Source organism: Cervus canadensis, chromosome 12 (assembly GCF_019320065.1).
Source record: "Cervus canadensis isolate Bull #8, Minnesota chromosome 12, ASM1932006v1, whole genome shotgun sequence".
NCBI lineage: Eukaryota > Metazoa > Chordata > Mammalia > Artiodactyla > Cervidae > Cervus > Cervus canadensis.
Window position 1 is genome coordinate 30899337 of NC_057397.1, and position 21311 is coordinate 30920647.

Genomic DNA, 21311 nt, shown 5'->3' on the forward strand with positions numbered 1-21311 from the left:
TCAGCGTGGAAAGACGGTGGGGAGGGAGGCTGCCGTGGTGGGGGTGGGGAGGATATGCATTTGTCATTGAGGGGATTGTGGAGACAGATGTTGCATTAATCTGTAACATGTTGAGTTTTAGATGTCCATGGTGTACCTATGTGTGTGTGCACTCAGTCATGTCTGACTGTTTGTGACCCCATGGACTGTAGCCTGCCGGGCTCCATTCTGTCCATGGGATTTTCCAGGCAAGAATACTGGAATGGGTTGCCATTTCCTCCTTCAGGGGATCTTCCCAACCCAGGGATTAAACCCGTGTCTCTTGAGCCTCCTGCATTGGCCGGCAGATTCTTTACCACTGTGCTACCTGGGAAACCGTATTTATATAGGGATGTCCTTTGATGGATTCATACTCAGCAAGGACTAAAGTTGTATGTGAGTACAAGTGGGTATAATAACAATAAATAATCAAGTATATATATATATAATCTCAAAGGGTAATGGAAAAACACTACTAAGAGTTTTCTGGGAACACGCTTCAGGCATTAGGAGCAGGGAAGAGGTATTCCAGGAACAGGCACAAAAGTGTAATAACAGAATCCTCACCTGCCAACTATGGAAGGTGAGAAGAGATCACCAGGGAGTGTGTAAAAAAAGTATTAATATTCCTTGATTCTCTACCACCAGTCCCCTGTACACCCAAGAGCCTCAGAATAAAGCATTGTAGGATCTAGGAGAAAGGAATGAAAAATACTCAAAGTTCTGCTTAGTATCTTGCATAAGCAGGTCAAAGAGAAAACAACTATCCTGTCAAAGGATGCGGGCGACAGATGAAAATCACATACTAGACACCCCTTAAGTGTTGGTGTCATCAAAAAACCTGCAAGAATCGAGGACAAAAGTCCAGTAGCCAAAACAGATGGACTAGAGAGGGAGTGTTGAGGACCATTGGGTAGCCTTTGGATAAGCCTTTGGGTAGCCAGGATTAAGTTCCTCACCTATTCCGTTAAATTCCAAAAATAAAACCAAAACAGAAGTGAAATCGACTGGAAAAAGGGTCCCAGGCTGGATCATTTTAAATGCAGGGAAGCAGGTTCAAACCTGGTGGCTGTGGTCATGAAGATCCTACCGTACCCACAGATGTTTCATATTCATGTACATTTTCAGCCTAGCAAACACCTCCTCCCGTGACCAAGTGCTCAATTACCTGTCTCCCAAAGGTCCATAATTGCCTCTGCACTCACCACAGCAACGAACCATGTCAGAGAAGAACATGCCTTAATGTGCTTGATGAGAAGGGAGTGAGGGCTGTGGAATGTGTTTGCCTAGCAGTTGATTTTGAAGCCTAGGCTTAAGGATAGACACTGAGAACTTTCTGAGAATGTACTAAAAGTTGCAATAGAAAAGTCCTATTATCTTTAATGGGAATTTCATGGCTAATTCTCTGTGCATTGCTGAAAATGTGCCCCTTAAACACGATTGCTTTTTTGCCTTAAGATATATGGAGTGAGCCAGAGTATTCAATTTGGCTCTGCTTCTGCTACCAGGATCTCTTTCCAGCTGTCTCCCGCTGCTTCTCCATTCTGTTCAGTGGTTTTCTATGGTGCCACTCTCCGCCTGCCATCTTTCTGCTTTCTTTTCAAATATTTATTAACCCCTTGTCTTTCAGCTCTCAGACTGTGAACCATAGGAGTTGGTACAGAAGATTTCATCAGCACTGTCTATTTGACAAGAGTCAAATAATAATGTTGAATGGGCTTCCCAGGTGGTGCTAGTGGTAAAGAAACTGCCTGCCAATGCAGTAGACGTAAGAGATGCAGGTTGGATTCCTGGGTGGGAAGGATTCCCTGGAGGAGGGCATGGTAACCCACTCCAGTATTCTTGCCTGGAGTATCCCATGGACGGGGAAGTCTGGCAGGCTACAGTCCATGGGATCGCCTGTGAGTCATACACTACTGAGCACATGCACACACATGTGTCTGTAAGTGTATTATTTATTTTTTAAAACAAATAGCTATTTGCCTATTTGTCACATTTAAAAATATTTACTTGTTTCATTAAGAAAAGTGCCTCCTCTGTTATAAGGGGAAAAGGACAGAGGTGTTGGGTTTTTGAAATCCCTGCTGACTGGTGGCAATTTTCTTAAGCTTTTCATTTGTCACAAACACATTGCTCAGGATGACCAAGGTGGGAAGGATCAATAGATCTGCAGTGGGCTTTCCATATTAATTTTGCAGACCCTCTGCGTTTGTTGAACCATACCAGTCACTTCAGGATTGATTCCTGTGTAACACACTGCCTTAACCCTCTGATGTATAGTTCTCCCTCGGTGTGAAGTATAATAAAAAGAAGCAGGGAAAATAACACCCTGAAACATTAAACAATTAGTTTCTTCAATCAGGTGCTTCCTTCTGGTTGTCGATAGACTTTTCACAATGGTGCCCTGTGCTCAGTAGTTAAAAGTAATTAGAAACCAGAATAAATGAGATTCCTGCAGGAATGAACATGCCTTACACAGAACAGTACATTTCATATAGAAAAATACAAATACAAAAATACAAAAAATACAAATACAAAAAATACAAATAAAGAAGGAATGCAATCTTCTTTCAGTTTATTTTTACTACTTGATTGATTTACAGTCAATATAATTGTTCAGCAATCTGTGAATCTAGTTCCTTCTTAATCATGAACACATTTCAGTAGGAGGAGGTCCACATTCATGGTGAAGTGGTTTGGGCTGGCAGCATTAGTCTCTGCCTGAACGATGCACTGAGCATATAAATGCTGAGACCAAGATTGGGACTGTTGAATTATGCATTTGGGGAGTCGAGAGTCTCTAAATGCAGTGATCTTTGTGATGTGATTTTTGTATAATGGACCCAGTCCTAGATTTTGAATCAGAAAACTGGTTTTGAATCCTGTTACTTGCTGTGTGACCATGATTATAGCACCTGGTCTCTTAGAGACTTAGTGGTGTAATGGAAATAATAATTTCTTTTTGAAAAAGATGGCATGAGAATTAACTGAGCAATATATGTGAAAGCATCTAGTGAAGGACCTGGCAATAGTGTACACCCAATTGTTTCTGCCTTAATCTCTGTTTCTTATAGCAAGTCCATCTTATCATTGCAGAGATAGAAATATGAAATGCAATTGACTAGATCATTTTGTTGTTATTGTTCAGTTGCTAAGTCGTGTCTGACTCTTTGCAACCTCATGGACTGCAGCACGCCAGGCTTCCCTGTTCTCCACTATCTCCCGGAGTTTACTCAAATTCATGTCCATTGAGTTGGTGATGCTATCTAACCATCTCATCCTCTGCTGATCCATTCCCCTTTTGCCTTCAGTCTTTCCCAGCATTAGGATCTTTTTCAGTGAGACGGCTCTTCACATAAGGTGGACAAAGTATTGGAGTTTCAGCTTCAGCATCAGTCCTTCCAGTGAATATTCAGGGTTGATTTCCTTTAGGGTTGACTGGTTTGATATCTTTGCTCTCCAAGGGACTCTCAAGAGTTTTCTCCAGCACCATAGTTAGAAAGCAGACTAGATCATACCTGCTAAAGTAGGGGAAACCTTGTATCTAAAACAAAATCAGTGGTTGCTAAGGGAGTAGGTATTAAATATTCTCACCACAAAAAAACCCAAGTAATTAATGTGATACAATGGAGGTGTTAGTTAACTCTACAGTGGTAATCATTTTGCATCATGTAAGTGTATCAAATCAACATTTACACCTGTGACCAGCACAATGTTACATGTCAATTCTCAATAAAGCTGGAAAAATCACAGTGATGAGTCACAATAGCATGACAGAGGTGTATGAAAAATATGAGCTCACTCCTCTGATCTTTTAAAAGTGGAATACACAAAGCAGTGGTTCCTATTACAGCTTATTTTTAGAATCCTCTGTTGATAGCTTATAGAAAGTCCTTCAAGAACAGCAGAACTGGATCCCCTTGAGTATCTGTTAAAACAGAGACAAGTATTTAGGACTTGGAAAGAATCAGGCGCTAGCATTTGTTTGCACAGTCATTCATTGAGGGAGAGAGTAGCTGTTTATGGAACATTGCTATGGGGCATGCTCTGTGCCACCCCAAACTAGGGATGTTAGAGGTCCCTGCTCTCCTGGCACTTAACAGTCTGAGGACTTGACGAGGGGACCATGTTGGGAAGCAAGTCAGCTGTATTGTGTGGCACCAGTTTTCATATGGACAATAGGAGAATGAGAGTGAAAAGATTGGTTTTTTTAATTTTTTTTTCAGTGAAGTGACTCAAAGAAATAGACACATGCTTTTGAAACTCCAGGAGAGATGAAGCATACATCACATGTCATTTTGACAATGTAAAAGAACTGATTCTGCTAGGGTCCCAACCATAGTCTTCTGAACCTAGAAAATATTGGTAAATTGTAAATGGACCAATTTGATGAGAGAATAGTGATAATTACTGAATTGATGTAAGGCTAATGAATCAACAATATAGTATAATATGTGATTTTCTCACATTACCAAAACCCATCCAGAGTTGCTCATCAGAAACCATGCTAGGAGCAGTGGTTCAATCCAGAGAAAGGGAAATGCAAGTCATTGTTGATGAAAGAAAAGCTATATCACGTTTAGAAATTCTAAGGGAATCTGTGATTGGTTTTTTACTAAAATTTATTGTCTCTACAATTCAGTTATTACTGTACCAAGTTTATTTAATAAGTGAACATTTCTTGAACAAATAGATGGTCAATGTAGAGTATAAAGAAATTAATTGCATCTTTTAGGAGTTACCTATAATACTGTTGGAACACATTAGGAATTCATGTAATTTTTTTCAATAATTGTTTATTGAATGCTTACTTAATCCCAGGAAGTATACTAGTTCTAGGAAGGTTTCAATCAATACAGCCACTAGTCTGGCCTGTTTGTGGTGGAGGTGACAGTAATATTAATGAAATTTGCTAACATTTGTTGAGAATATACTACATGCTATATGTATATACATATATATGTGTGTGTGTGTGTATATATATATATATATATATACACACTGTCCTAAGTATGAGACATGAATTATTTTATGTAATTCTCAAAACAACACTCTGAGGTGCATGCTATCCTTAAAGTCAATTTATAGGTGAGAAAACAGAGTTTTAGAAACTTATGTAATGTGCCCAGTCACAGAATTATCAGCAAATTCAAGCTCCAACCCTGGGGGTTTGCCTCTAATGCCCATATTCTTCATCCCTACACCTTTCAGACAAGTATAACAGAGCATGACCAGAGGTGTGATATGTGACCCAAACCAGGGCATCAGTGAGGAGCAGCATATGAGAACCACGGAAGGAGGTGACTTCAGGGTACTGTGAACGGTTAAGTGTGGAGTAGAAGCAAGGAAAACCAGAGACCATATTGTGACGACTTTGTGTTTCAGGTTACCAAATGGAAAGCCACTGAAATGTTTGCCTTTTCATCAGCATTTTTAAAAGATCACCTCCAAAGAATAGTGGGAAGAGACAAGATAAAAGGAGTCAGAGTGAGAGGTTGCCTCAGTCTAGGCAAGAGATGATGCTAGCAGTGCAGCTCAAGTGGAGAGATTTGAGAGATAGTAAGGAGTATGAAGTGGACTTCTCTGGTGGTCCAGTGGGTAAGAATCTGCCTGCCAGTTCAGAGGACAAGGGTTCGATCCCTGGTCTGGGAAGATCCCACATGACGCACGGGGCAGCCAAGCCCGTGAGCTACAACTGCTGAAGCTAGTACACCTAGAGCCCGTGCTCTGCAACAAGAGAAGCCACCACAGAGAAAGCCCACTTGCCACAACTAGAGAAAACACATGCTCAGCAATGAAGCCCCAGTGCAGCCAAAAATAAATAAGTCAATTTAAAACAGGTCAATATTTCAGTAAATGCAATAAACTGAACATATTTTTAAAAAGAAATATGAAATTAATAAGTATGAAAGATACTAGAGTAGATACCTTAGTACATGCGTCTGGCACACATACATTTATCTCTTACAATTGATGAGTTTGGCTTGAATGGCTTGGGAGCTTATAACATATCTCAATCTGGAGGTGAAACAATGGGTCATCTAGAGAAAGATTATAGGAAAACAATAATTTTAATCTTTGACCACACCCACTCTGGGAAGGCTTTACAAAAATGGGAAGCTTGAAGACACTACAAATATTTCACATACACCTTTAAGGAATTAAATAATTTCTACATCTTATTTCTTCTAACAACTTTCTTATTTCTTTAAATGCTGGCACTTACATTAATATTTAGAAATCAATAAATATGAGAATCTTGGATTGTACCATACTTAATATACCCATTACTATACTGTGTCTTTTAAACAGTGTGTCTAAGAACTAACTCATCACACACCTTAAATGACAGTAACTTTGTAGCACATTTCAAGAATTTTAGATTGAAATTAAATAAGAGAATGTTAATTGAGAATCTCTAACTCATCTATATTCTCCAACTGCTTTTTTATTTATTGTTATTATTACTGTTATTGACTCTGTTGAGTCTTAGTTGTGGCTTGCAGGATCTTTCCATGTGGCTCACAGGCTTCTCTCTAGTTTTGGCATGTAGGCTCAGTAGTTTCATGTGGGCTTAGTTGCCCCAAGGCATGTGGGATCTTAGTTTCTTGACCAGGGATTGAACCCGCGTGTCCTGCATTGGAAGGCAGAATCTTAACCACTGGAGCACCAGGGAAGTCCCTGTTTTTAGTTTTTAATGGCTGCATAAGATGGGATCATGAGAAAAGCACAAGCAAGAAGTATAAAAACATTTTGGAAAATGAGCAGAATCACTTACATTTTCTTCACCAGGGAGAAGTGTGCCTTTAGTCAAAGATTGTTGAAACTAGTTTGCCTTAGGCTTCCTAGGTTCAGATGATGCTGCATAGTGCATAAAACCAGGGGGTTGCAGGATCTTTCACCTGTCATAAAAAACTTCTGGGTATGAAAGAGTGGTGGGCAAGTAGCAGTCGTAGCTACTATTTCAGCTTGTTTCACCTATTTCACTTTCTGTTGGGATTGACATAGTCATTATTATCCTCTCCAAAACTTGAATGCTGCCTGGGTAACTTCAACTTAGTAAAGAATCCTGGAGAGTCACAGCTGATTAGATTTCTAATAACTTATTAGTGACAGTCACTTGAACAAGGATAATGGACCTGGTTTTTAATTAAAGGAGGGGAAAAAAAGCCTTTAATAGAATAAAGGAAATTATTTTATGTTTTAAGATCTAAATCTGTATGATTCTAAATATGAATGGCTATAACAATATAAAGACATATAATTCACATGAAGAATATAATCAAATAATAGATTCTTTAGGCTGTTCTTATACATAGACTCTGAGCCATGTATTTGACCTAAGGGAATTTTTTCCCTCTTACTCTCATGACTAAAGGCAGCATCACAGAAAAGATGGTGGAAATGAGGCAATACACATGAAAGTCCAGAGCTAAAAAACAAAGTCAAGACTCTTATCACTGGGTGCAATTCTACATTGGGGCTAAACTTGCTGATTTCAGAGTGGTTAAATATTTATTTCACTTTGTATTTATCTAGCTTCCCAGGGCTTCTCAGTTGGTGCTAGTGGTAAAGAATCCGCTGACCAATGGAGGAGGCATGGGCTCCACCCCTGGGTCAGGAAGATCCTCTGGAGGAGGAAACGGCAACCCACTCCAGTATTCTTGCCTGGAAAATTCCATGGACAGAGGAGCCTGGAGGGCTACAGTCCATGGGGCTGCAAAGAGTCAGACATGACTAAGCAAACACACACACACACATTTATATAGCACAGAGTCAAATTAACCTTCATATTAATGCAAAGTATTCCAAATGAAATTTTGAAATAAATATTGAGTAAGTATTGAAATATTTAGCTAATTTATATAAAAAGTTTGTTAGAGGACTGTTGGGGTCCTTTAATGGACCGGAACCTTGTGGTGCGGAGTCGACGATAAGAAAGTGAAAGAGAGAAAGAGAGAGAGAGAAAGAGAGAGAGAGAGAGACAAAAAGACCCGGGGACCTAAGCTCTGATGGAGCAAAGGTGCTTTAATGATTTTTCTATGAGTATATATAGGCTGCAGTACAAGAAACTTCTTTCGGGAATGATAGAGATCAGAAAACCAAATGTACAGCAACTGTTACCACAAGGTCAAGAGACAATCCATATCTCAAAAAAGGAGAAAGAGATTAAGCTGTTTTGTCCTAAAGAAAATGTTTACTAAAAAAAACTCATGCTTGCCTCACACAATAACCTCAGTCCCTGAAAACAGCGTGCTGTTCCGCTTAAAGAGAGACAAAAGACTCATAAAAAATAGCATGTAAAAATCCTCCCGTCAAACATTCCCTGACAGAGGACATGTCTAATGTTGCCTTATCCAGCCTCAGTCAAAATCGTTGTTTGGCATATGGTTCCTCAAACTCAGAAGCCCCAACACATGCCTTTTAATTGTGGGTGTGTGTCTTCCATTTATCATATTTTTCTAGGAAATTATTCTGCTAACTATACTGCACTAGCACACACAAAAAAGTGAACATACTTATCCAGGTACTTCAGTTATGTTATTATTGCACAAAAGAGTTGAATATCACTGCTCAAGAAAGAAACATGTATTCCTGAATGCAGTGACTTCAGTGGGGTTTGTTTTGGGACACAGTTTTCAGTCATAATTGAGTATGTAATATTTCTGAGGGGTCCAATTGAAGTGCTCAGACGGTCAGTCGTGTCTGACTGTGACCCCATGGACTGTAGCCTGTCAGGCTCCTCTGTCCATGGCATTCTCATTGCAAGAATCCTGGAGTGGGGTGCCATTTCCTCCTCCAGGGGATCTTCCCATCCCCTGGATTAGACCTGAGTCTCTTACGTCTCCTGCATTGGCACTAGCACCAATATTTATACTTAGCTTCAATGTTTAAAATATGGAGAAACAAAAGCAAAATATACCTTGCTAAAGATTGCATTTTTCTCTTTTTAATTACATTTTAAGTTTTTTTTTTAACTTCAACATCTACATAATGTGAATTTAAGGCAAGTTTTTGTTGCTGCAAATTCAGAGATCTTCGTTGCACTAGTTTTTCATAGTTTTTATTTAACGTGTCAGTTTATAACCATCTGAAGGATCCTCCTCCACTAGTAATGACAAAGAGACCCAAAGGTCTCTTTTGAACCACCCCAAGAGAGAACAGTATAATGATTAGCTGCCAAACAAAGCATTAGAGGTCCTGACTGTGAACATTCTGAAAGCCAGCAAATAAATCCACAGCTCAAAGCCGTAAATGTCACGTTGTTTTGGTTTGCTATGTCAGTTTCACCGTGAGTTACTGCATCACCCTTGTGGTGGTCCAAAAGGGATGACGCATCTCCCCAGGTGTTCAGTTTGATGCACTTCAACCCTTCAGAGATGGGCTTCCTTGTTCAGTATAAATTGAGTCAACATTAAATATGGCTTTAGAGCTCTGGAGGTTTAAAATGTAATTTGAGTAAAACTGGTTTTTTATCTGTGATCTTGCTAAATGATCAAATACATAGAAGGTCCTTGAGTTTGGAGAATCTTTTATCTAATTTATTAAAAATGTCATGAGTCATCTTAAAAGATTAACATATTAAAAAACAAAGATTAACCCATAACTTGCTTCAGATAAGAACTGAAGTCTCAAAAGTGAACCAAATAGAGTGTAAATAGATATGAGTTAATAAATGGTTGAAATGTAATATGTTGCATTTAAACCAATTTAGGAAACAGAGCTTTGTCTGTCCAGTTGAGGGGCGGGGGGGGGGGTGGTTTGAATGTTGATCATTGTGGAGCCAGGGCATCAAGAAATAGGACTACCAAACGGGAGACCATTTCACATGCTTTTCCTGACCCTAAACTCTATAGTTTGACATACAAATTTGATATCTCATGTTCTAGGATCAGTTGGGAAAAGCATTTGAATAAAAATAACAGACTCATGTGAAACATGTTTCAAATTATAGTCAGGTAAACTCTACCTCAACCAAACCCCAATTTATAAAGGAGATATTGCTGGAAGTTTGTCATGAACTTCATGTAATTATTAATGTCATAATTAATAGCATCATAATCTTACGGAAGAATTGACCACACATTTCAACATCAGCATTATTTTAAATTTAAAAGTTGTCATCAAATATGAAAATCTAGAGAAAGTTCTTTAGTGTGTGAACCATATGTATGGAAGAATATTCCACAGAGTAGCTTCTGGGTTCTGTAACATTCTAACCTGCTTCCTCTCCACCATACACAGTCCTGGGTACCCCAGGATATGAACACATTGCATTACAGCCTTGGGCCCTGCACCTTCTTTTCAATCTTGGGTGAATCTGTACAGTGAAAGTGAAAGTGGCTCAGTCATGTCCAACTCTTTGTGACCCCATGGACCATACAGTCCATGGAATTCTCTAGACCAGATTACTGGAGTTGGTAGCCATTCCCTTCTCCAGGGGATCTTCCCAACCCAGGGACTGAATCCAGGTCTCCTGCATTGCAGGCGGATTCTATACCAGCTGAGCCACAAGGGAAGCCCTAATCTGTACAGTGGGCAGTAAGAATACTCTGGAGACCATTACTACACCAGGATGTTGTAATAACCTAACTGTAAGTGACTGTGAATCATATTCACGCATGTATGCGTGCTAAGTCGCTTCAGTCCTCTCTGACTCTTTGCTACCCTATAGACTGTTGCCCACCTGGCTCCTCCATCCATGGGATTCTCCAGGCAAGAATACTGGAGTGGGTTGCCATGCCCTCCTTCAGGGGATCTTCTCCACCCAGGAATTGAACCTGCATCTCTTAATATCTCCTGCATTGCAGGCAGGTTCTTTACTACTGGTGCCACCTGGGAAGCCTGAATCGTATACATAGGTCCCAGTAAACCTAGGCTAAACACATCCCTAACTCTGCTTCCTTTAGCTCAGTTCCAGAAAGAACTATGGCCGTTTGAACATTCCAGAATATGACAGAGGAAAGTTGGGGCATAAAAAGTCAGTAGTCATAAACGTTTGCAGTCAGAACATTTCACTTTTGCAAATTTGTAAGAGCATATGACTAAGTAAACAGTTTGCTAGAGGTCCTATAAATAAGGGACTCTGAAAGTCAACCTTTTTTTTCAGTTTCATGTAAATTAAGATTTATTCTTAAATGCATATAGCTCCACTACTTTGGTATAATATATATTAGCATATATTTTATATCTTTGCCCATGCTTCTCCATATTTTAAATATCATGAGTAAATTTTTGAAATACTTAAGTGTCTTAACTAAGAGTAATAAAGTTAATATATGTTTAAGTGTCTTAAATAACATTAATAAATTTTTTGAGTTTTTAATAGTAAAAGATTAAATTCAACCTTTTTTTAGCTTGATAGTAAGTCTGCTTCTGCCAGCACTTGTAGGTAGAAAGTAGACACTCAAAAATATTTGTTGAATGAATGAATGAATAGAAAGGAACCTCTTTGTGACTCTTCCATAGATCACTAAATCAAAATGCCTTTCGAATCAAATTGAACCCATTGGCCATAGCTTACATTTTTCATATTAAAACTATGCTAAATCTCTGAGTGATGTGGATCTATTTTTAATATGAAATATGTCAAGAAGATTTATTCATTATATGCACAGGTGTATTGACCCTCTCCTTTTTCTTTCTATGGGGAATGCACAATTTCTGCATAATTTCACAGCCCTGTCAAGTGCACATTCTCAGGAGTATGCCCTAAGCAGAGCTATTACTTGGATGTCTTATTACAAAAATTATGGAACAGCTTTCCTCAGTGTATATGTTATATTTGCCTTTACTTTGACCTACACTGTGGCCTTTATTTTTTTAATTTTGTGATTCTCAGGGAAAGATTTGTTTACATTTTAAAAATGATATTGCAACTAGAAGAAGCTGAACAGTTCAGAACCCATGTTTTCCAGGATGGAGTAAAAATTTAGATTTGTTTAGATTTATTTACATTTTGGGCTTCCCAGGTGGCACTATGGTAAAGAATCCATTGATCCCTGGGTCAGGAAGATCCCCAGGAGGAGGGCATGGCAACCCCTCAGTATTCTTGCCTGGAGAATCCCATGGACAGAGGAGCCTGGAGAGCTACAGTCCATAGGGTCACAAAGAGTCGAACATGGCTGAAGTGACTTAGCACGTTTTTATATTTTAATTTAACTCCCTAATGTGCAAACAGAGATAATTTAAGAGAGGAAATTGGAGATTCAGACAAGGAATCTCATATGGAATGAGTTTTGCTCAGGATTCCCCGCCTCTGGTCTACTTCCTTCTTTCTCTTGCCCAGTGAGCAGGACAGACTCTCTGGTAATCAGAGAAGTATCTATAAAATGCAGTGTTCTCTTGTAAAGCCCAATTCTGAGTATACATTTATGCATCATCGAAAAACTAAGTGCCACTCTAGGTTGGAAATATTTCAGAGAATGCCAGAATCAAAATGCTTTTTGCAAATGCTGAATTTTTCCACTTGACATTCAGATTGAGATAGTCGAGAGAAGATAAAAAGCTATGAGGCGAATAATGGTGTGTTGACCACAGGGCTGTGGGCTTAGTGCTGGGCGCTCTTACACATGCTTAATTGTGAGAATGGAACTGTGATGCTTTAGGGAAAAACTAGACTTCCATTGGATAAATAAACTGAATCAAATAGACAATATTTCCCACGTTGACCTGGCTCTTTTAAAAATTTTCACTGTTTAAAAATTTCAAATTAATCTTGGAAACTCACTGGAAGGTACTCAGTGGTTAATATGAAAAGGCATCCTGTTTTGACATGCTGGTGAAAGAAAACATATGTATTACTTTTAAGGTAGATTTTTCTGTTAGATGATGTGTGTGATTGGCTCTTGGAGAAAGGCATAGCAACCCATTCCAGTACTCTTGCCTAGAGAATCCCTTGGACAGAGGCACCTGGCCAGCTACAGTCCATAGGATTGCACAGAGTCAGACATGCTTGAAATGACTTAGCACACAGTCATGCATGCACATGATTGGTTTTAAAGATGTGACTCTTTGAGGGACCCTGCTCAAGAGCGTGTTACTGCCCATGTTGATTGATTGGGAAATTACAGTAAAGCCTTTTAAAGTCTCTGGCAGATAATTTGCTGCTGTACTGTTGTTTACGACAGCTTGATGTAGAGAGAAATAAATCAGTTTAAAAAGATTAAGAAAGTGGATAATACAAGCTGCCTGTTGAAAGTCCTCCACAATAAGTGAGTGTTTGTTATAGGTTGAGGAGGGTAAGTCAGCCTTTATCGGGAAGCAAAGACATATTTCAGTGTGATTAGAAAAAGATAAAGATTTTTTTCTTAGCTTCATTCAGCTGGTGTAATGAACATTATTGATTAAAATGTTAGGATCAATAAGGACTTAAAATTGGAGTACAGGAGACCTTAAGAAGGAGAAAAAGGTTATGTTGTGTGTTGAGTAAGCTGACAATTAAATGCTTTGTAAAAATTGATTCTTTTTAAACATGAACTCTCAATTATAGCTCTTGGGTTTCATTGGCATGTGTATGGAGGTACATGTAAAACAACAATTATATATTATTATCAAACTTGTACACTGAATATTTATAAACATCATATACTGGACTGTGTAGCCAATCCCTTCTCCCCTTCTCCAGGGCGTCTTCCCGACCCAACGATCAAACATGGGTCTCCTGCATTGCAGGCAGATTCTTCACTATCTGCACCATCAAAGAAGCTCATACTGTAATATAGAGGCTAATTATAAAACTTCAGCCCATCTTAATATGTGTTCTTAATGCTAAAGAGTTCTTTGTAATGTTAATAAGAAAACTGCTTTTCACGTCATTTAACAGCCAATGGAACTGATCATATTTCTCCCTAGAGTACAACTATGTCTAATAATATGGCTGTGTTTTGTCAGATTCTTTCTAAAATTTCAGCAGTAATGTTTCAAGTCCCTTTCTCCTTTTTCGTAATTTATCAGTATCTGAACCTACCAGGTGTACGGGGCTCCTGTGGTATAGCCTCACAAACATGGATAAATGACCTAGATATTCATCACATATAAGCAGTTGCACTGTAGAACTTTAATATGTGGGAAATTCTAAACAGATCTAGAAAAATGCACATGTAAAGCACCAAACCACAGGGAGGTAAATGTAAAAGTGGAGAGAAAAACAATAAGTATCAATGTAAAAATGAAACAAAATCCACTAATATAGATGTTAGGACAAACATCTAAAAGTAGCATTTTTATGAAATGTGTGCAGAAGGTACCACTAAAAAACAATTCAGAGACTTGAAAATATGAACAAGCATAGAGGGTTCATAGCTCCCTCAGAGTTGCTATAGAGAAAAATGTGGAAGAAGTGAAAGAAAGGCCTTAAAGGAAAGGAAGAGGACCAAGGCTCACCAATCACTGAATTCAAGACTAAATTGTGAATTTTCTCAGTCTGTTCTGGGCACCACATTCCTGAATAACTCATTAGGAGTCCTTTTCAAAAGTTTACAGTCTTGTTAGATTGTGTTCAAGGAACATCTTTAAAAAAAATTCTGACCTCAGTGAATATTAATTTCACTTTTTTCTAAAATATCATATATAAATCAGCATAAGTCTATTAATCATGAAAATGTGGACATGAGTGAAGAGTATTAGTGAGTCATTTCCTTTAAAGTACATGAAACATCAGTAAAGAATAATATCTGATAAGAAAGCTTATTAATTCTACTTACTTAAAATTTCTATGTATAAGCTCCCTCCTAAAGAGAATTCATTATGGGTTTGTTTTAAATGCAAATACTTAATTTAGGACCCCAGTAGTGTACCTCTAACAGCTATTTTTAAACAGGTGTTCTACATAGAAAAATAAATGGTTCATTGTCGAGTTGCTTTGAATTTGGCTGCTTTGAATTTGATTTTGAAATTCATGGAAGAGAGGAGGAAAAATAACTTTCCCTCTACTCTTCTGGCTTCTTAGCTGAGACTCCTATAATAGAGACAGATTAACAAGAGAAAAACAAATAGAAGTTTATTAGCATGCATGCCTCATGAGTACATGGGAGATAGATACCCAGGGAAAAATGAGTACTTCTCCCAGGAGGCATTAGTGTTCCACCTTTCATTGGCAACCCCAGCTGTCTTAAAGAGCATTAACAGTTACTGGTGAGGTCTGACTTGCCCTTGATTTTGTCCACAGGTGCACCCTGAGTGTGACCCTGGAGCAGGCCATCATTCTGGCCAGAAGCCACGGACTGCCTCCTCGCTACATCATGCAGGCTACAGATGTGATGCGAAAGCAGGTGAGCCTCACACGTTTCAGGAAGTTATTTCTCAGGACCTGAACTTGAAGGTTCCTTGGTTCATTTGTCATAATCTGGCAGGTGCCTGGAAGTGAAGGCCCTTTTCCAGGCTCAGGAAGTGTGAGCAAGAAATACTGATTCCCAGAGAAGAAGCCCAGACATCTCTATGAGGGCTCTCCAGGAAACTCAGACAACCTGGGAAAAGGGATGTCTGAGAGGTAACAGTTTGGAGGCAAGGGAAGTGGCCGGCGAATGGAGAGGAGTGGATTTGAGGCTGTGTTTTCCAGTTAACATGTATGGATGTGAGAGTTGGACTATAAAGAAAGCTGAGTGCTGAAGTATTGATGCTTTTGAACTGTGGTGTTGGAGAAGACTTGAGAGTCCCTTGGACTGCAAGGAAATCCAACCAGTCCATCCTAAAGGAAATTAGTCCTGGGTGTTCATTGGAAGGACTGATGTTGAAGCTGAAACTCCAATATTTTGGCCACCTGATGCGAAGAGATGACTCATTTGAAAAGACCCTGATGTTGGGAAAGATTGAGGGCAAGAGGAGAAGGGCACAACAGGATGAGATGATTGGATGGCATCACCGACTCAGTGGATGTGGGTTTGGGTGGACTCCAGGAGTTGGTGATGGACAGGGAGGCCTGGCGTGCTGCGGTTCATGGGGTCGCAAAGAGTCGGACATGACTGAGCGACTGAACTGAACTGAAAGTACCAGATAAAAGGACTGAGGCATTTTCTGGGAATGACAAGTCATTTAGTGAGGCTGTGTAATAGACTGAGGAATGGGGAGGGGTGAGGAGGAACCAGAGTTGAGGGCTCTGCTTGCTTCGGGAGATCTTGAAGGGTCTTCCACGCCATGCTAAGAAGTGTGTGCTTTATTCTGAAGATAAAGAACATATCTCAGGTTTTCCTTCAGAGGATGAAGAGCAGCCTTTGGACTGTCTTTAGATCACTGATGTACCCACAGGTAAAAAAGAATACACTCTTACAAAGTGAATGAGCTTTCTTCCTTTTTTGTTTTTGGCTCGGCCAAGTGGCTTGCTCCATCTTTGTTCCCCAAACAGGGAACAATCCCAGGTCCCTGCTGTTAAAGTGCCAAGTCCTCACCACTGGACCACCAGGGAATTACTTGAACTTTCTATACAATGGCTCAATAGTATTTTAAGCATGCTCGTTTAGTTTTGAATCCTTAAGATTCTTTAAAAAGCTAACAAAAATGCACTAATCTCCAGTGTACCAATTATTAGGAAAATGTGCTTAATCTAGTCGAATAAAATCACAAATCTGTAGGTGACAAAAGAAGTCAAAAGACATCAATTTTATATTTTATTCCGTCACCTTTTCTTAGGGCTACTTCAGAAAATTTATTTAACAAATTTCTCTACTTGCTGATTTGGTTTGAATTATCCATTAATAGTGAATGACTTAATTTTTAAGCTATGCTTTTGTAATTATGCCTGCTTTATTTACTAAAGACTTAGTGTATACCTCTTAGGTAAACATATAAATCCCTATGGGTTTGCTCCCAAGATTACACTACAGAATGTCAACTGAACCAAAAGAAAAATCCATAGAGATAGTCTTAAGTGAGGCTGGTGCCTGTCTGGGATCTTTAGAGATGAGGGACAGAGAGTACACACTATATATCAATACACTGGTGCTTTGGGTTGGGAACCCCAGTGCTGAAGATTGAAAACTAAGATCACACAAGGTCCAAGAGGGGTTTGCTAAGTAAAGGTCAGATCTCTGAGAAGCACATGACTCAGTGTGGGTCAGCTGGAAAAGGGCAAATACAGATGGAACAGCCTGCAAGTTTTGGAAGGATTTTTCAGGTAGATATTCAAATTTGGTTTTAAAAAGTAGATCCAAAGTAAACTTGTGATTATTCACATCGGGGCTGGGATTTGGGCACTAAAACATACAGATAACTTGTCTGTTTCACTGTGTTGCTGTTACAGTAGCTTTGCAATAATTCTTGGAGGAGCCCTCTCAAAATTATGGTTTATGACAAGACTGGGAGACATAATTGACCTTTTTTAGAGTAGTCCAATAAGGAGGTCATTACGAGTTGGCTACATGTACATTCTTACTATATGGATTTGAATAATCAAAACCATTAGCCGCTTATAACTGGAAACTAAGATAGATAAAATACAGATGGGAAAAGTAAAAGCAGTATTACCTGGGTCTTGATGAGTTGTTTAACCGGCTTAAACCTCTTTTAAATATATTTATCTGACAGAGGATAAGATGGTTAGATAGCATTACTGGCTCAATGGACATGAATTTGAGCAAACTCCAGGAGATAGTGAAGGACAGGAAAAATTGGCATGCTGCAGTCCGGGGGGTCACAAAGAGTCGGACACAACTTAGCGACTGAACACATACATGTATGTTATTAATATGGATTATTATATATTTATAAAATATAAAAGACTGAAAAATTGTAAACTTTGTAAGTTTATTTCTCAACTGTGCTATTTTTCAATATTTATCACTCCTTCCTCCTATGGTTTATTAATAAATCCATTGAGGATGGGTAGCTTCCTTCTTTCGTTAACTTGTTTCTCTGCTACATCTGGTTCTGAGACAAAAACCTGATTTGTGCCTTCTTTGTGAAAGATCATGGAGCCTGGGGCCCTCTCTTTATAGAAATTGGGGTGCCCAGGTCCCAGAGGAGACTTTTGCGATATTCCTTCTGTGGCCAATCCTCTTCCTAGTGTCTGCAGTTCCAGGCAGTGGGGTTAATGTCTGGGATCCAATCCACAAACCAATTCTTACCAACGTGGAATCTGATTAGTTAGAACACAAGTGTGAATCAGCTCTCTAACTTTTCTGATTACCTTGTCTTTCAACCATTTAGATTCAGCTTTCCAAGAGACTGAATGGTTAGAAAGTTCACCTGATTAATGAATAATATTTTCTTTTTTTCTTTTTATTTTTTTCCTTTTATTTTTATTAGTTGGAGGCTAATTACTTTACAATATTGTAGTGGTTTTCGTCATACATTAACATTAATCAGCCATGGATTTACATGCGTTCCCCATCCTGAACCCCCCTCCCACCTCCCTTCCCATCCCATCCCTCTGGGTCATCCCAGTGCGTCAGCGCTGAGCACTTGTCTCATGCATCCAACCTGGACTGGTGATCTGTTTCACACTTGATATTATACATGGTTCAATGCTATTCTCTCGGATCATCCCACACTCGCCTTCTCCCACAGAGTCCAAAAGTCTGTTCTCTACATCTGTGTCTCTTTTTCTGTCTTGCATATAGGGTTATTGTTACCATCTTTCTAAATTCCATATATATGCATTAGTATACTGTATCGGTGTTTATCTTTCTGGCTTACTTCACTCTGTATAATGGGCTCCAGTTTCATTCATCTCATTAGAACTGATTCAAATGAATTCTTTTTAATGGCTGAGTAATATTCCATTGAATAATATTTTCTAAGATATTTAGATTCCTTCCGAGGAACAGGAAACTTTTCAGCATGATTTTTTGTCTGTATTTCTAACTGCAGTGCAGACGTCCCCCCGCAGTTTGGTTCCAGAAGCCCCCATAGATGACAAATCCACTGATGTGCAAATCCCTTACATAAAATGACAAGAGCACAATGAATACAGAAGGGCTTCTGTTTTCAGGGGTTTCCACACCCATGGGTTCTGCATCCATGGATTTAACCAACTGTGGATCAGTGACACAGCAGGTTAAACCTACAGGTGCAAAACCCAAAGATATGGAGGGAAAACTGTACAGTTTTCACATACAAATTTTATGTATATATGTTTAATAGAATTATTTTCATTAACTGGTTGAGTTAGAAGAAAAATAAAAGATAGAACTTCAGTGCAGTTGCTCAGTTGTGTCTGACTGTTTGCACCCCATGAACTGCAGCACGCCAGGCCTCCCTGTCCATCACTAACTCCCAGAGTTTACTCAAACTCATGTCCATTGAGTCGGTGAGGCCATCTAACCATCTCATCCTCTGTTTTCCCCTTCTCCTCCTGCCTTCAATCTTTCCCAACATCAGGGTCTTTTCAAATGAGTCATCTCTTCGCATCAGATGGCCAAAATATTGGAGTTTCAGCTTCAACATCAGTCCTTCCAATGAACACCCAGGACTGAACTCCTTTAGGATGGACTGGTTGGATTTCTTTGTAGTCTAATGGACTCTTAAGTCTTCTCCAACACCACAGTTCAAAAACATCAATACTTTAGCACTCAGCTTTCTTTGTAGTCCAACCCTCACATCCATACATGACTACTGGAAAAACCATAGCCTTGACTAGATGGACCTTTGTTGGCAAAGTAATGTCTCTGCTTTTGAATATGCTGTCTAGGTTGGTCATAACTTTCCTTCCCAAGGAGTTCAGTTCAGTTCAGTTCAGTTCAGTACAGTTCAGTCGCTCAGTCGTGTCTGACTCTTTGCGACCCCATGAATTGCAGCACACCAGGCCTCCCTGTGCATCACCAACTCCCAGAGTCTACCCAAACCCATGCCCATAGAGTCAGTGATGCCATCCAGCCATCTCATCCTCTGTTGTCCCCTTCTCCTCCTGCCCCCAATCCCTCCCAGCATCACGGTCTTTTCCAATGAGTCAACTCTTCTCATGAGGTGGCCAAAGTTTCAGCTTCAGCATCAGTCCTTCCAATGAACACCCAGGACTGATCTCCTTTAGCATGGACTGGTTGGATCTCCTTGCAGTCCAAGGGATTCTCAAGTCTTCTCCAACACCACAGTTCAAAGCATCAATTTTTCGGTGCTCAGCTTTCTTCACAGTCCCAACTCTCACATCCATACATGACCACTGGAAAAACCATAGCCTTGACAAGACGGACCTTTGTTGGCAAAGTAATGTCTCTGCTTTTTAATATGCTATCTAGGTTGGTCATAACTTTCCTTCCAAGGAGTATGCGTCTTTTAATTTATGGCTGCAGTCATAAAGTCTGACACTGTTTCCACTGTCTCCCCATCTATTTCCCATGAGGTGATGGGACCAGATGCCATGATCTTAGTTTTCTCAGTGTTAAGCTTTAAGCCAAATTTTTCACTCTCCTCTTTCACTTTCATCAAGAGGCTTTTTAGTTCCTCTTCACTTTCTGCCATAAGGGTAGTGTGTAAGTGTCTTTTAATTTCATAGCTGCAGTCACCATCTGCAGTGATTTTGGAGCCCCAAAAAATAAAGTCAGCCACTGTTCCAATGTTTCCCCATCTATTTGCCATGAAGTGATGGGACTGGTTGCCGTGATCTTTGTTTTCTGAATGTTGAGCTTTAAGCCAACTTTTTCACTCTCCTCTTTCACTTTCAAGAGGTTCTTTATTTCTTCTTCACTTTCTGCCATAAGGGTGGTGTCATCTGCATATCTGAGGTTATTGATATTTCTCCTGGCAATCTTGATTCCAGTTTGTGATTCCTCCAGCCAGTGTTTCTCACGATGTACTCTGCATATAAGTTAAATAAGCAGGGTGACAATATACAGCCTTGACATACTTCTTTTCCTATTTGGAACCAGTCTTTTGTTCCATGTCCAGTTCCAACTCTTGCTTCCTGACCTGCATACAGGTTTCTCAAGAGGCAGGCTAGGTGGTCTGGTATTCCCATCTCTTTCAGAATTTTCCACAGTTTATTGTGATCCACACAGTCAAAGGCTTTGACATAGTCAATAAAGCAGAAATAGATGTTTTTCCGGAACTCTCTTGCTTTTTTGATGATCCAGCAGATGTTGGCAATTTGCTCTCTGGTTCCTGTGCCTTTTCTAAAACCAGCTTGAACATCTGGAAGTTCACGGTTCACGTACTGCTGAAGTCTGGCTTGAAGGATTTTGAGCATTACTTTACTAGCGTGTGAGATGAGTACAATTGTGTGGTAGTTTGAGCATTCTTTGGCATTGCCTTTCTTTGGGATTGGAATGAAAACTGACCTTTTCCAGTCCTGTGGCCACTGCTGAGTTTTCCAAATTTGCTGACATACTGAGTGCAGCACTTTCACAGCATCATCTTTTAGGATT

The 21311-nt window shown here is 39.5% G+C and overlaps 1 protein-coding gene across 3 annotated transcripts in view; it reads left to right on the top strand.

Annotated features, from left to right (window-relative positions):
* PREX2 (phosphatidylinositol-3,4,5-trisphosphate dependent Rac exchange factor 2) overlaps positions 1 to 21311 on the top strand; it is a 285626-nt gene that overhangs the window by 249566 nt on the left and 14749 nt on the right. For all 3 annotated transcript variants that reach the window (XR_006272238.1, XM_043483105.1, XM_043483104.1), the window contains one exon: positions 15188 to 15290. Coding sequence is in view for 2 of the 3 variants with exons in the window: in XM_043483105.1 (XP_043339040.1) it covers positions 15188 to 15290 (103 nt within the window). In the remaining variant the exon portion in view is untranslated. The remainder of the gene's footprint in view (positions 1 to 15187; positions 15291 to 21311) is intronic.